This window comes from Sander lucioperca, chromosome 14 (genome assembly GCF_008315115.2).
Source record: "Sander lucioperca isolate FBNREF2018 chromosome 14, SLUC_FBN_1.2, whole genome shotgun sequence".
In the NCBI taxonomy this organism is placed as follows: domain Eukaryota; kingdom Metazoa; phylum Chordata; class Actinopteri; order Perciformes; family Percidae; genus Sander; species Sander lucioperca.
This window is the reverse complement of record NC_050186.1, coordinates 30,889,227-30,905,728: the sequence shown is the minus strand read 5'-3', so window position 1 is coordinate 30,905,728 and position 16,502 is coordinate 30,889,227. Positions and strand designations below refer to the sequence as shown.

The 16,502-nt window shown below is 41.1% G+C and overlaps 1 protein-coding gene and 1 long non-coding RNA gene across 17 annotated transcripts in view; one reads left to right on the top strand and one right to left on the bottom strand.

The window, feature by feature from the left end:
- The window catches only part of LOC116045153, an 810,130-nt gene that overhangs the window by 2,871 nt on the left and 790,757 nt on the right, over positions 1-16,502 (bottom strand). The gene's annotated exons all lie outside the window — the stretch shown is intronic.
- Positions 1-16,502, top strand: part of LOC116045139 (protein unc-13 homolog B) — an 85,552-nt gene that overhangs the window by 7,670 nt on the left and 61,380 nt on the right. For all 16 annotated transcript variants that reach the window (XM_035991237.1, XM_035991225.1, XM_035991224.1 and 13 more), the window contains exons 2-3: positions 5,187-5,216; positions 14,187-14,286. In XM_035991237.1, the coding sequence (XP_035847130.1) occupies positions 5,187-5,216; positions 14,187-14,286 (130 nt within the window). The remainder of the gene's footprint in view (positions 1-5,186; positions 5,217-14,186; positions 14,287-16,502) is intronic.

Below are 16,502 nucleotides of genomic sequence, written 5' to 3'. Positions count from 1 at the left end.
TTCTGACATTTTATAGACCAAACAACTAATCGATTAATCGAGAAAAAAATCAACAGATTAATCAACTATGAAAATAGTCAATAGTTGCAGAACTACACACGACACATTTTTGTATTTCTGTTTTTTGCCAGTTCGAAAAACGTGATGCCAAGTATTTCTAATTGCCAATCAGGATTTAGGAATATTTGAAATAAAGTCGACAGACAGCTGCGGGGTTGTTTGCGTATGTTGTCGATGCAATTTGATCAAACCGCACATTCAGTCCTGATGAAGCACATTAATAGATTTTTATGACTGTTAAACTCTTAGGGCCCCATCTTGCATCCGGCGCAGCGCAAAGCCCGACGCAAGTGTCTTTGCTAATTTAAGACCGACGTGGTTGTCAATTTCCCGTCCAGCGCCCACGTCGTTTAAATAGCAAATGCACCTGCGGCCATCTTTGCGCCCATGGGCGTGCTGGTCTTACAGGGAGGTGTGTTCAGGTGCATTCTGGGTGTTTTGCTATCTTGAGGCAGCGGAAAATGATCGCGCCATTGACCAACAAAAACGGTCTAAAGTCAATAGCGCAGCATTTCATTGTTATTTTTCTAATTATTTTATTAACAGCGCATTAGTAAAATGCATCTAGGCTCGTGCACAGCGCGCGCACACTGTGCTTGTTGCAGGAGGTTGCTAGGGTTGCTAGTGGCACATTCTCACCTGCACTGCTGTCATATTTGTTTAATATCTGCTTAATGCTCTTTTACACTATTCCATTAGCACAAACTGTATATAGACTCTGTACTACACTCTGTATTTTTACTTGGACTACTGCCACTTGCATTACTGCCATACCACTTAGACATAACATTGCACAAACTGTTTGACTCAATATGTGACCTGTGTTTTTGGTAGACTACTGTATTTTGTGTGTTCATATTTTGCGTATTTAACGTGTAACTCTATGTTGTCTCGCACGTTTATGATTTGTCTTGGCCAGGTCGTCGTCGCAAATGATAATTTGTTTTCAGTCGGCCTACCTGGTTAAATAAAGGGTAAATAACAACAAAATAAAAGGTTGATTGTACAACTAGCCCTGCCAAATAGTGAGCTAAATGGCCTCTAAAGCCATGGAGGGACCCAGGGCAGAAAATGATAAGCATCAGTTTCCACCATAATGGCCCCCTGGTTTATTGCTCTGTGCTCTGTGTACCACAGCTCTAAATAACATCATGCAATTTAGGACATAAGGCCACTGTGCCAGCTCATTTGCCCCAGTGACAAAGAGTTGGACGCATGGCTGAAAAGAATTAGTGGAAAGCCAAAAAAAAAATAAAAAAAAATCACACTGCTGGTTTCTCTCGACATTTCCACTGCTCCCTTTCCGCTTCACAGTGTGGTATGTACAAGACAGGAAACGCTTCGGAAGAAGTTCGTTTTTTTCCCCCCTCCTTTGTGATAACAAAGTTCCTTTTTTCCCACCGTTATCCTTAATGACAACACTGGAAAAAGACTGAGTTGTAATCCTTAAAGGTCCTATGACATGCTGCTTTTTGGATGCTTTTATATAGGCCTTAGTGGTCCCCCAATACTGTATCTGAAGTCTCTTTCCCAGCCTTGGTGCAGAATCACAGCCACTAGAGCCAGTCCCACAATGAGCTTTACTTAGGATGTGCAATTTCTGTGTCTGTAGCTTTAAATGCTATTGAGGAGGAGAGAGGGGGGCAAGGTGGAGGGTAGGGGTGTAGCCTTGACCAACTGCCATGCTTCACTTGTTTTCTAGCCATGATGTCTCTCTCTTTCTCATGGGCGGGCCAAATTCTCTGGGCGGGCAAAGCAGAGAAAGGGGAGTTAACCTTTCTCCTTATGATGTCATGAGGGGCAGATTCCAGATCGGCCCATCTGAGCTTTCATTTTCTCAAAGGCAGATCAGGATACCCAGGGCTTGATTTACACCTATCGCCATTTCTAGACACTGGGGGACCATAGGCAGGCTGGGGGAACTCACATTAATGTTAAAAAACCTCAAAGTGAAATTTTTCTGCCATGGGACCTTTCATTTTTTGAATTTTTGTAATGTTTTGGGCTAAAATTGTAATATCGGGGTTATCGCTTGTTCAATTCATAAGCAAGAGTGATGTTTTAGACAGAAGAGAAAACAATTAAATTCTTCTCTCTCCTGCATAGTTGTTTGAATGTGCACAGGGGATGCCGCATGAAAATATGAAAGTTTAATTTGTGCCTCCATCATCCCGTCCTGCCCATCTGCCATCTCAAGCTCCAAAGCTTTAGTAGTTTATATGCCTGAACACATAAACCTCCAACAGCAATCACAATTAATCCCCTCCAAAGCGCTTCGCAATCCCATAACTGTTATTGTATAGATGCATCAAGGGGCTAAAGATGGTCTAAAAATAAACCAAAATACATCAGCAAGCATTTTTCCCCGTTAAAGAGTTTTTTAAGTTTTAGGAAATGGCTGCTGCTGACGGTTTTTTCACTTTTTTGATATCTTAATACCCATCTGCCCTGGCCCACTTTTGCCTTTGTGTTTTGTGTGTTTTGTTTACCAGCTGTTGTGTTTTGTGACACAGCTGTCGAGCCGTATTGTTCTTGATTATATTAAAGTTGATATTTACCAATCAAATAAAATGTGTTTGTCAACTCTGATAAAATGTGGGTGTACATTGTTTTCCACTTGTATAATCTAAAAGCTCTTACTCAGTGCAAGGTTTATATTACAGTATATCTTGATGAAAAATATTCCAATACAGATTAGTAGGGTTGGGCATTGTTTTGATTTTAACAGTTAAGATTCCAATACCGATTCTTAAAGGTCCAGTCCTTAGGTCCAGTGTGTAACGCGTTTAGTTGTTCATTATCAAAATCTGTGTTTCCCGTTCACAAACTTGTCCTTTTTCATGACTATTTTCCACCACCATCAATTCCAAGTATTCCTATTGGCTTGAAATTTTACATTTGCATTTGCATGAACTGGGGTAGACGCTCCATATCCATGCGCCGTCTTGAAATACGTTAGCCGGTAAGGGGCATACAGGACATATTGCTCCGCCTTTCGCGTTTTCACTATCGCATGATAAACTCACAGGTGCTGCTAATGCTGCTAATGGGTATCGTAGCTTCACGGCCCCGGCAAGTTTGAAGAAGGAAACATGGAGGACCACACGTATTCAAAATCCAAATTTCAGGAACAGGAGTCTTCTTCTTCGCCCAGAAAAAGAAAACGGATATTGAAAAGAACAAGAGACAGGCTTTTTGAAGCGTGAAGGCTACCGTAGCTGTAATTAGGGCTGCCACCTCTTAGTCGATTAGTCGACTAATCGGTCGTTTTGGTCTTAGTCAACTAAGATTTCTTTAGTTGATGACGCATTTTTTATGCTTATTCATGCTTAATTACTCATTTCCAAGAAACTTATGAGCACATTTCTGGTAAGCACAAGATTTAAAGTGGTGCTTTTGCAGGATTAATTGTGGAGAAACTCAGTTTTACAGATGGTTCATTAACTACATTTATATTGTGCTTTTCTAGTCTTAATCATCTCTCAAAGAGCACAGCTCTGTCGATTACATCAACTAATCGATTAATCGACAAAATCATATAAGTGTTAGTCGACTAAGAATTTCTTTAGTCGAGGACAGCCCTAGCTGTAATACGTACTTTGAACTGCGTGGCGCAAGAGAGTTGATTGCAATATATGATCTCAACGCTAGACGGGAGAAATTCCCACACATTGGACCTTTAAAACGGGTCACATGCTTACAGGGTTTTTCCTTGGAATGAGCCTTTGGGGGGGTGACTACGCAAGACAAGCATGATGGGTCCGCGTACAGTAAAGGCAAAGAGTCTGTGTCACCTCATTTGACAGAAATCTATGCATTATTTCTGACAATTTGATCAACAGACAATATATATAAAGCTTGAGTAAATAAAACCCCAATTAACAAAACTGCTTTAAAAACTAATAATATTTAAATACTGCCATTAAAAATCAGTCCGACAAAGACACAGACAGACTCTGGATGTCGAAACTGAGATTAGCGCTCCTATTTAAGTTTCTGTTCTGCTTGTTTTGAATTGCGATATTTAAAAAAAAAAAAAAACCCTGGCTGGCTAAAACCCCTTTTGGGGGCCGCCGCCTACTGGGCTCCGTGGCTGCAACACAATAAGCGCCTGGAAGTACCGTGGCCGCTACGGAAACCAAAACTAGCGCGTGTAAAATTTTAAACCGGTGGATCGGATTCAAAACCAAATTTTCCAAACGCTTCCAATAAAAAAAAAAAAAACGATTCCATTGGAATTAGAATTTTTGTAACGATCCAAGTTGGAACCGGATCTCGATTCCCAATCCTACAGATTAGGCTATAATTTTAAAAGTATTTTTTTTAGCATACCCAAACTGTTATGTGTCTCTCTGTCAGATTATGAACTTTCCAAAGCTAGACTCATAAAGAAACTTGAGAAATATGATTGATTTAAGAGCAAAGATTGCTATTGTCATCTATTTCACTTCTAAACGCTAGCAGAGGTTGGGATTATTCATCCGGTGTGGGAGGGTTTTCACAAAGGGTTGTACTTAAATAAGAACAGCTTGTATCAGGAGAACAAGTCAAGATTAGTTCTTCAATGGCAGTTACTATGGTAGAATAAAGGGGTTAAATAAATGCAATAGGGAAACGGAAATGAGGCAATTTAAATGATAGTGTCATGAGTGATCAAAAAGCCATCCAATCAGGCAAGGTGACGCATGAATTCAACGAAAACATTCAGTGTTTTTGTTTTTGGCATTTTCACGCAAAGCTGCCCACCATAACAAATAGCTCATCTGTTTTGATCAAGCTGCACACTGAGCGTTCCTGCTTTTGCGGACGACAACATCGTGAGGCCGTTGACGTGTTTGTGTGATTCAGGTGTCACGAGTCATCGCCTCACGGCTCGTCTGCATATAAATGAATTTGTCAGGCTTCACTAACATGAGCCCTTCCATTACTTTCCATTACTCATGCCCAGATATGTTAACATTTCTGACTTGTTTTTCCATACTTGTTCCACATCGTGCTCAACATCATTATTGTCTTTTTTTCTTTTCTTTTGTTATTCGTTACAACAGTGGATTCCAAATAAGATGATTTTAATCTGTTTTACAATTAGCCTAATCATTGTTTTCCGTTTTTTTTGTGTGTTGCAGTGAAAAAAGCCGAGCTCCATGGACTTCGAGGTCAGTACTACTGTATTCACAAACTTTTTTACTTTTTATGAACATTTACTGTATTTGTCTTGACATGAACACTGCCTGAGTCCTCATTGAATTTTGAGATCGGAGCGTATCCTGTGGCTCCTGTGGGATTAGTAACGTTGTTTATAACCTGTTCAGTGACATCATCTACAACTCTCTCACCCAGCGTCGAGCTGTAGGGTAGTTCACCCAGCAAACCCCCAATTATGCGGCCATTTACAATGTTTAGAGCCAGACCTCTAACAAACCAGCTCACCTTACTAAATTCTAATTAGCTTTATTGTTTTTTGGAAATATGCCACATGCACTCATTTGCTCTTATTGGTTAATCAGTCAAATTCTACCAAGTCACTGAAGGCTTGGCTGGATTTTGCATTACGTAATCCAGTGTCCTTCTACGGCAGGCCGTGCACAGGTGAGCTTAGATCGTTGGCTGCTAAGTCCCAATCTCCAAACACTCCACCTAAGCAAATCCATCTAGTGTTCAGCCTTACACCTTCCTTTTAAGCCCTATGACGTTTCCGGCAAGAGCAAGCAACAGCATCGACAGAAAGTCACGGCAGCTTAAGATCTGCTGTGACATTCGCAGTCCCTGACTGATCCCGTGTTCGCTGAGAATAATTGCTAAAGTTAATTACCCAGCAGGTCTCTGCATTTGGTTCAGTGTGTATTTTTTTAGCCCCTTCACCTTTCGGGAAAACGGAATGATTTAGTGACGTGTCTACTTTATGTCAAAAGCAGCATTATTCCACTTTGAGGTATTGGTTTTAGATGGCCAGCCTATGCTGGACTTCTGTCTGTCTCTTCTCTCCCTTCCCTCTCCTGGGCCACACCACACGTGACACCTGTCCCAGAGCAAACATCAGGGAAATTCAGTTAAGCCTGCCGTCTCCCTTAGGCGAAAAAACAAACATCAGTCAGTTGTTTTTTTTTGTTGCTACAGGGCAAAGAAGGATTTGTCAAGTACAATCCGGCATGAGATTTAGAACAGCAAAAGGGCACGTGCGTACTGTAATTTAGTGCAAATTTGTTTTGCACATGCTGTGGAGTGAAATGAGCACTGTGTGTATGAGAAGCATACATCATAATGAACTGTTGTTGTCAGAAGAATCTACAATCAAATTTGGTAATGGATAATATTATAGTATCCTGATGTATAGGTGATGAAATGATTGTTCCGGACTATCATTTTTCAAGCTTATATGGTCCAAATTAATAATTTCAAGCAAATTGTTATTAAATACTTAGATAGATATTAATGTTTTTTGTTGTACATTTGTGAAGATATTTTTGTCCGATGTAACACAGTTTATCGCATTGAACATCAATTAGTTTATTTAATTTTACATACAAACCCCGATTCCAGTGAAGTCTGGACGTTGTGTAAAACCGACTACAATGATTTGCAAATCCTTTTCAACCCATATTCAATTGAATACACTACAAAGACATGTTTAATGTTTAAACTGATAAACTTTAGTAATTTTTTGCAAATATTCGCTCATTTTGAATTTGATGCCTGCAACAAGTTCCAAAAAAGCTGGGACAGGGGGCATGTTGCACTAATTGTTGAAGCTTTGTAGGTGGAATTCTTTCCCATTCTGGCCTGATGTACGACTTCAATTGATCAACAGTCCGGGGTCTCCGTTGTCATATTTTGCGCTTCATACGGGCCACATATTTTCAATGGGAGGTACCTGCACTCTTTTACTACGAAGCCACGCTGTTGTGACACGTGCAGAATGTGGCTTAGCATTGTCTTGCTGAAATAAGCAGGGACGTCCCTGTAAAAAGACATTGCTTGGATGGCGGCATATGTTGCTCCAAAACCTGTATGTACCTTTCAGCATTAATGGTGCCTTCACAGATGTGCAAGTTACTCATGCCATGGGCACTAACACACCCCCACACCATCACAGATGCTGGCTTTTGAAGTTTGCACTGATAGCAATCTGGATGGTCCTTTTCCTCTTTGGCTCAGAGAACATGACGTTAATGATTTCCAAAAACAATATGAAATGTGGACTCGTCAGACCACAGCACACATTTCCACTTTGCGTCAGTCCATCTCAGATGAGCTCGGGCTCAGAGAAGCCGGCGGTGTTTCTGGGTGTTGTTGGTAAATGGCTTTCGCTTTGCATTTTAGGGTTTTAACTTGCACTTGCAGATGTAGCGACGAACTGTAAAAATGGTTTTCCCAAGTCTTCCTGAGCCCACGTGGTATTATCCTTTACGATAATGTCGGTTTTTAATTCAGTGCGGCCTGCGGGATCGAAGGTCACGGGCATTCAATGTTGGTTTTGGCCTTGTCGCTTACGTGCAGAGATTTCTCCAGATAGTCTGAATCTTTTGATGATATTATGGACCGTAGATGATGGAATCCCTAAATTCCTTGCAATTGTACATTGAGAAACGTTGTTCTTAAACTGTTGGACTATTTGCTCACACAGTTATTTACAAAGTGGTGAAATTCACCCCATCCTTGCTTGTGAACGACTGAGCCTTTTGGGGATGCTCCTTTTATACCCAGTAATGACCAGTTAACCTGTTCACCTGTGGAATGTTCCAAACAGGTGTTTTTTGAGCATCCCTCAACTTTCCCAGTCTGTTGTTGCCCCTGTCCCAGCTTTTTTGGAACGTGTTGCAGGCCTCAAATTCAAAATGGGTGAATAATAATAAAGTTTATCAGTTTGAACATTAAATATCTCGTCTTTGTAGTGCATTCAATGAATATAGTTTGAAAAGGATTTGCAAATCATTGTATTCTGTTTTTATTTACGTTTTACACAACGTCCCAACTTCATTGGAATTGCGGTTTGTACTTAACCATAGCAAGTATCTCCTCTACCTAGTCTCGCATTGCCAGGCCTATCTCTACAGCGCTGCGGAGGAAGGTCTGGAAACAAGAGCATACACTCCTCGATAGGAGAAAAACACTCTGGGTTGATTGCATCTCTCCAATTACAACCGTTTTGGGCGGCGCTAAGCTCCAGACGCAGCAAGCGTGGCTCTTCAAAATGGTCTCGGGAAGGAATTTGTTTTGGTGGAACATTTGCACCCCGCAAAAGAAAACGCCACGTACATTATTCAATGAAGAAACTGCTCACACAATACAGTAACATGATATATATAAATTAGCTGGATACATGGTTAAACTTAATTTGCTCTTACCAGTGTATCGCTGTGTGTATTTTGTCTAGATAGATAGTTCAGGTATCAGAATCGGTATCGGGAAGCAAAAAATGGTATCGGACCATCTCTAATGGTAAATGTCGTAAACATATTCTTTGTAAATCTTGACAATCATTCCCCAAAATAACCAAGCAGGCCTACCTTGTTGCACAATCCAAATTTACTTCAAAACTTGCCATTTTCAGCTTATAACATTGCTCAGAGGTTCCAGTTAATGTTGCTCGATGCGACCAGAGTTTAAAGTAAACACAAAGAAAGCGGCAATTGAGTGACATCTGGCTGAATTTCCGGCGGCGCCAGAACTATCCCATAACTTTACCGTCGTCGATCCAGACTACCTCTAGCAAACATAAATCATTGTGCCAAACACGTGGGGCTTTCACACCACAGCGTGCTGACCTGCCTCCTCCAGTCGTTTCAGTCAGGGAAGGGGGCAGAGTGAAAGCGGTTTCTATTACGGCAGTAGAGGTATGAAGCGGTTGCCTCCCCCGTGAACACGCACAGATCTTGCTCTGCTGCCGCGGTGTGAAAGCAGCTTACCAATCATAACTCTGTGCAACGTAAATAAAACTGAGGGACGGACATTGTGAAGACAATATTTGGCATTAGGTAAATGTTTGATGATGACATTGAAATAGAAACTAAATTTGATTATGTTATTATAATATGAAAGTAATAATTAATTTTTGTCTCATCATTGTACAAAGTATGATTCTGGCACATTTTAAACTTGAACAGTCAGGCATTTTCCCCGTAGACTTTGCAATACAGAGCCTATACTGTACATTTTCGCTCTCCAATTGTTCCGATCCTTAGGCCACTTAAAGTCTGGAGGTGACAGACGACGCTATTTTGTTATGCTGCGATGACAATCAATTGTGCATCAGAGCTGCATATTCTGCTGCGTGGATCTGCACTTAATCTGTGGAACAAGGAACAGCCTTGGTTAGAGACTTATCTTTAGGTTCAAGGAATGAATTACTTAACATGATATGGTTATTTATTATTCTTCGCTGCTCATTATCATAACCCTAAGAGACATGTGATTTATAGGAAGAGCCTTCAAAGTTGACATAAGGCTGGTCTGGGATGTGTGTTTGCGCTGTGCTTTCACCACACCTTCAGATGATAGCTTTTAAGCCTTACTTTGGAACCCTTTTTAAAATAAGTTGTTTCCGGGGAATACTGTGTATGTAGAACTGAAGGTTCCCTTGGATGGGCCAGTGGCTAGCTGCCTGAATTCCCATTGATTGCCACAGTGCCACAGGGAACTGGGTATTGATACGAGCTGTGTGTTGCTGGATTTGTGTGCGTGTGTTCAGTCTGCGTGTCAGTGTATGCCTGCACAAATTTGTCAGAATTTAGATTTAATTTCCAAAAATAACAAGCTTTTATTTCAACAATACTCTGTTTAAGTGTCTAGAGTACACATCCAAATGATACTGTTCCAGGGTTTTTCCTGCATAGAGGGATTCTTGGCGACCCCAATGAGGTTTTAGCAAGCCCCAAAGGAAAATCAGCGGTGCCAAAATGATAAGAATTGAGAGAAAAAAATAGCACTTCAAATCCTCTGTGAATGTATTTAATAGCAGTTTACCAAACCGCTGTTGAAGAAGCAGAACAAACACTTGAATACAAGCCCTAATCTCAGTTTTATCGTCCAGTGTCTGGCTACGTCAGACTCTCCCGCTGATTTTTAAGGGGTGTATTTCAATATTAATATTATTCTTTTAAGCAGTTGTGTTAATCAGGGTTTCATTTACTCTAGCATAATAGGCATTTTTGTTTATCAAATTGTCAGAAATAAGAGGCACATGCATAGTTTTCTGTCAAATAAGGTAACACAGACTCTTTGCCTTTACTATACGCGGACCCATCACGCTTGCTGTCCCCCCAAAGGCCCATTCTCAGTCAGGAAAAATCCTGTGTTCACATTATGTCCATTTGAGAACTCTATGTACTGAAATGGAGAAAGTTCTCATGAACAACAATGGTAGAAGAGTCCTCCAATACGTTCACGTCTTCACTCGCATGCAATATTGATGAGTAGTCCGAATTTGAAATGTCAAGCTTTCCAACTGCCTGCGTTTCCTTGACTAATTTATTGAAAAACTCCTCATCAATCAATAATGGAAGAGGATGCTTGTCTGAGGGCTCAGGGGTGAGTGGGTTCACAGGAAGTGAGTTTACTGTCTCAAAACATGAACAGGACAAGTAGCCCACATTATCCCACAATTCACCTCAACTGATGTCTCCTCTTTACAGCACGCCGACTGGTGCGCTTCCACTATGTCACTGTTGTGAATATGTGTGTGTTTGCTCAGCGTGTGTGCGTGTGTGTGTGTGTGTGTGTGTGTGTGTGTGTGTGTGTGTGTGTGTGTGTGTGTAATGGAGAGAAAGAATGAGAGTATGTGCATACAGACGTGTTTGTGACGTCATGCATTTTAACATGTTAGAATCAGTTCTCCCCACACTGAGGACGGTCCTAGGAAGCTAACTTTTAACCTCAGATTAGGTTAGGTATAGGCTTGATATATGTGGGTTTTATCTTGTGACCCTGACCAGGATATTTTTCCGGAGCCAAATATTATCAGTCTCTATTGTATTATCATGGATATGTCAGTAAGTGTGAATATGTTGGCCAAAAAGCCAGAGTCATTTCAGAGCCAGAAATGGTAGATTTATAGGCAGTATAGCTCAAGTCCTTATTATTTTCTGTTAGCTGTTACCAGTTGATATCAAGACTTCCATTGCAACTCTTAATAAAGTTACATTTGAGGGATGATTCCCAAACATATTTTAAATCCAGTATGGGTCAGGCTTTAGTGTGCAGGCAGGCATATACTTTGTGTGTTTCCGGACAGTTATTGCTGCTTTCTCCTCAATGGTGCAGATTGTATCAGCCGTTTTGTGGACAGCACCTGCTGTAAAGGGGCCACAGCCATTATGTGGCTCTTATCTAATCCATACATCCTCTTCCCTTATCTCATCTCTTCTATTCATGGGAGTCAGCCCAAATGTGGCACAAGGCATGGGCTATCTAATTAGGGAAAGGCTTGAGCATCCCCCAGGCTCCTTTTTGTATGTAATAATGCCTGTGTTTTGTCCCACTGTCCCCTCGAAGCCCTAATTAGGTCTGTCTCCTTTCACTCCTGGTGCTTGTAGTAGGATGGACGGTGCTTTCAGACAGTGGCACGTCAGGTGGGTTACTGGGGCCTAGTTTAATCTTTATTCACGTTGTGCGTCAGTGGAATGTTGTAAGAATGTGTGTCAAAATGTTTGTTTGACATGTCTCTCATTATGTCAAGAGTTGCGATAACTTGGTCCGGCTGCTGTTGTAAAGGCTATGTGCAGAGTAAATGTTTCAAAATGTTGCCGAGGTAACCAGGAAAATCTTTGTTTAGTGTGGTCAGGTGATCAATCAAAGGAACAGCTGATGCCTTGCTTTTATTTCCCATAGACCAAAAAGGGGTGTGTGTGTGTGTGTGTGTGTGTGTGTGTGTGTGTGTGTGTGTGTGTGTGTGTGTGTGTGTGTGTGTGTGTGTGTGTGAAGCATCTATGTTTTGCCTAAAAGTACACTTGATACCTTTTTATTAATGTCCTTCCTTTTGTTACATTGTATTACGTTATACTGAGAGGGGTTTCTGTTATTTAGGCTATCCTCATTAATATAAAGGGTGTGGAGACCTAACTTATGTCACAGACAATATCTCTGCATGTATTAGGCAATTGTGAGCGAATGATGCCAATCAGAGTGATGAAGTATCTTGATTTGTCAGGTATTTAGTTCAGTGAATTAGCCAAAAGCAGACCTCACCATGTGGTTATTTCATCTACATACAGTTTCGCAATTGAAATTCTCGAAGATTTGCTAAATCATGCTATATACTGATATCACAGTAGGAAGTTACGTATAATGTGATAGAAGATATAATCAAATTCAAAAAGGCTTTATTAGCATATATGGTATTACTAAAACATGTAACATTTACATACAGTTTTAAGATGCCGACAATAAAACATGTTTATGTGTATATATATATATATATATATATATATATTTTTTTTTTTTATAGTGTGGTCTAGACCTACTCGAGAACTCTTGTTATGATTTGATACTATAAATAAAATTGAATTGAATGTTGACATTCATGCTTTTCCTTTTCACTGTAAATGCATATTGATTCCAAATATCGGTTATCGGGTTTATTAACTACTAGTAATCGTTATCAGCCTTGAAAAACCAGTATCAGTTGATCCCCACTCCAGATCAGCATTTCAATCTCAGCCGTTCCTCCAGCTCCTCCAGCTGCTCTTGTGCCCAGGTACAGTAGGGGGTTGGATTTATGCCATTAGAAAGGGGAAGTCGCAGGGCGGACCGCCCGTGATGCAGGGCTGCTATCTACCAGACCAAACTGAGCACATCAGCAGGCACATGTAGACGCTCCCTCACCCTACTGCGGGAAATGAAAAGTGGTGGTTGTGTCACGGGCCGTGTAATCCCCCTCAGCCCTCACCCCGCCCAGCACTAACAGCTGGTGCAGACGGTTGCTGTGGCTCTGCTGAGCGGCACTACTGGCCGAGAGAAGGCTGACGGAGATCACTGGGTGTCAAACCTGTCCACACAGACTGATAGACGGGCACTTGACTCCATGCCTCCAAACTGCCACTTTCAAAAGCCAACAGAGTTCCAGCAGCGATAATTTACTACAGAAATGGCCAGCTGTCATATTTAGGCTTTGTTGGTAAAATGCTGCCTTCCCCTGTGACCTAACTGAATTTCAACTTTAGTCTTGATGGTATCGTGTCTGACAGAGACCTTTTCTGCAGCAGTAACAGGTCAGGAGTGACTTTCACTCCATTACATGATCAGCAGACCGGCTTCCTCTGTTGCAAACTGTATGTTTAGAGGGCAAATATTTCAAAAGAAGCTGTAATTCACAGTGCAGGTTAGATATAACACAGGCAGTTTGGATCCTGTAGTTGTATCTGCTGCATGGGGTTGGCTCTCTGTGGAGATTAACGGGGTCAGTTTGCTGCCCTGGCCTGGATTGGATTGGCTTGGCTTGGCTTGGCTTGACATAGTGGGGGGTAGAGAGAGAGAGAGACTTATCTGCTTTCACTCTCACTAGAGCTCCTGATGTCTTTTTCTACAACACAAAGCCAGAGTAGAACTGGCCTGGTTAGTATTACTTGAAAGTGTGTATTTTGGCTCAGTTGTGTCTGACAACTGATATGTTAACACTGTAATAACCATCTGCAGCGTCTCTATTGCTCATTTGCTCATTTTTTATTCTAATAGTCATACATCAGGGTTTTTCCTGGCACAGAATGGGCTTTTGCATTTTCCTGTTATTTCTGACAATTAAAAAAATAAAAATGCACATATGCTTGAGTAAATCAAACCCAAATTAACAAAATTTAATATTTAAATAAATCACAGGAGAGTCTAGCACAGCCTGACTCTAGAGATAAAATTGAGATCGGCGCTCATATTCAGATTTATGTTCTGCTTGTTCAACGTTGTTTGGTAAATCTTCTTAAACACATTCAGAGAGGATTTGAATTTCCATTTGTATTCTCAATTCTTGTCATTTGGTGCTGGTGATTTCCCATTTTGAGGCTGGCTAAAACCTCTTTGGGGGGGGGGGGGGGGCTACATTAAGTGTCTCACTAATGTAGCCCTTCTATATGCTCCTCAGTGTATTGCTACCGCCTCGCTATAATTTAAACAATAAACTTCCTTTTCCTTTGTTTCAGACAAGTTCAACACCTACGTGACGCTGAAGGTGCAGAATGTCAAAAGCACAACGATCACAGTGCGGGGGGACCAGCCCTGCTGGGAACAGGATTTCATGTTGTAAGTTATTACACATGGGGAGTTTGACTGGGGGCGGTACACCTGTCAAACGGTAACGCAGGTGTCCTAAGGCGAGCTCAGGGAGGACAGAAACCTCCCGTGGAGCAGAAGGGCAAAAGCTCGCTTGATCTTGATTTTCAGTATGAATACAGACCGTGAAAGCGGGGCCTCACGATACTTCTGCCTTTTTGGGTTTTAAGCAGGCGGTGTCAGAAAAGTTACCACAGGGATAACTGGCTTGTGGCGGCCACGCGTTCACAGCGACGCCGCTTTTTGATCCTTCGATGTCGGCTCTTCCTATCATTGTGAAGCAGAATTCACCAAGCGTTGGATTGTGGCCCTGGAGCATGTATGAGCTTTTTTTTAGTTTCATTTATCGGTAACACTTTACTCTACATAAGAGTGACATGAACACATGACACTGTCATGACACTGTCATGACACATGAACCCTAACTCTAACCCTAACCATAACTTGTCATGACAAAAAACGGATGACGCTTACTAAAAGAAGCGTTTATCGATTAGTTGTCAACTTTTAAATTAATCGCCAACTATTTTGATAATCGATTAGTCGGTTTGAGTATTTTTTTTTTAAAGACAAAAGTAAAAATTCTTTGATTCCCGCTTGTTAAATGTGAATATTGTTCTAGTCTCTTCTCTCCTCTGTGACAGTAAACTGAATATCTTTGAGTTGTGGACAAAGCAAGACATTTGAGGACGTCATCTTGGGAGTTTGGGAAACACTGATCCACATTTTTCGCCATTTTCTGACATTTTATAGACCAAACAACTAATTGATTAATCGAGAAAATAATCGACAGATTAATCCACTATGAAAAATAATCGTTAGTTGCAGCCCTAAAGCATTATGTCATACACGTTTATGACTTGTTTATAATGTTTATGGCACGTTCATGACAGTGTCATGTCTCTCTTATGTAGACACCTTCAAGTAAAGTGTGACCCATTTATTTGAAGTCGTCCCCCCCCCCCCAGTTCCTACCCAGTGCTTCGAGCTACAGGAAAGGTGTTATCTTGTTAAACAGCTGCTGTTCATTTCCTCCTTATAATTCATTGGTTTAATTTCCTCATTTTACTTTCCCCCGTCAAAGGTATCTATGGCGACGAGAGAGCCAGCACATTGTTGCATGTGTGCCATTGTTTGTCTTTTGTGAACTCCCCCATTGCACCAGTGTTTGTTTTTCCAGACCCTTCATCCTTCTACTGTCCATTAATGTTGTGTCGACTCGGCTAGGTGTGATTCATCATGAAACATAACCACCAGCGATTCCGGCAAAATGCTCCGCACCACCTGTTACAAAAGAAAAAATACCTTTTAAGAAACGCTAAGAGCTGATGACTGGGCTCCAGTGAAATCTATTAAAAGGATTCAGATATCCAAACGTAAACTTTCTAATTCTGCTGGACTTTTAGATACGCTTGAAAAGATGCTATGTATGCTGTCTAAAGATATCATCTAAATACATGAAATGAACTAACAAACGTTACTAGTCTGTTACCTGTTGAATAGTTGTTGTTGTTGCCAAAATTTGGATGGCAGTGGTGGCCTAAAGGTTAGAGAAGAGAGCTTGTGACCGAGGTCGTAGGTTCAATCCCCACACCGACAGGATCAAATCTGGGTGGGGAAAGTCCCTCCCACACTGAGGTGCCCTTGAGCAAGGCCCTTAACCGCTCCAGTGGAGCTGCTCAGTGGACCAGCAGATCAGACTGTGGTTGTACCGGGCAGCTTCCCAGGTATGAATGTGTAGCTCTGTGTAAATGTGATCAGGGCGTTCCTGCAAAAGAGAGGCTTCCTCTCAGTGAACCTTCCTTAAATAAATAATGGTTAAAAAAAATATTCCATTCATGCATCAACAAGGAAGAGCTTTTTTAGAATGAATGGAATAGTTTGAATAGTTTGCTTTTGGGAAATGCGCATAGATGAATCATCTCATCTAACTCCCGGAGAGAAAACTACATTGTGTATTTCCCAAAATGTCGAACCATTCCTTTTCTGGTTAACATAACGTGGTCCAAAAATAAATAAATACAAAAAAAACACAGTATTGCTTTGATTTGAACCTGGTGGTGCAACAGAAGGTAGGCAATCAACCTCTATGCTGTTGATATGCTTTGCAAAAATAGTAGCCAATATCAAAGTACAGTATCTGTTATGTCATTTATGTTTGTAATAGTTTCAACTAGAGATGGTCC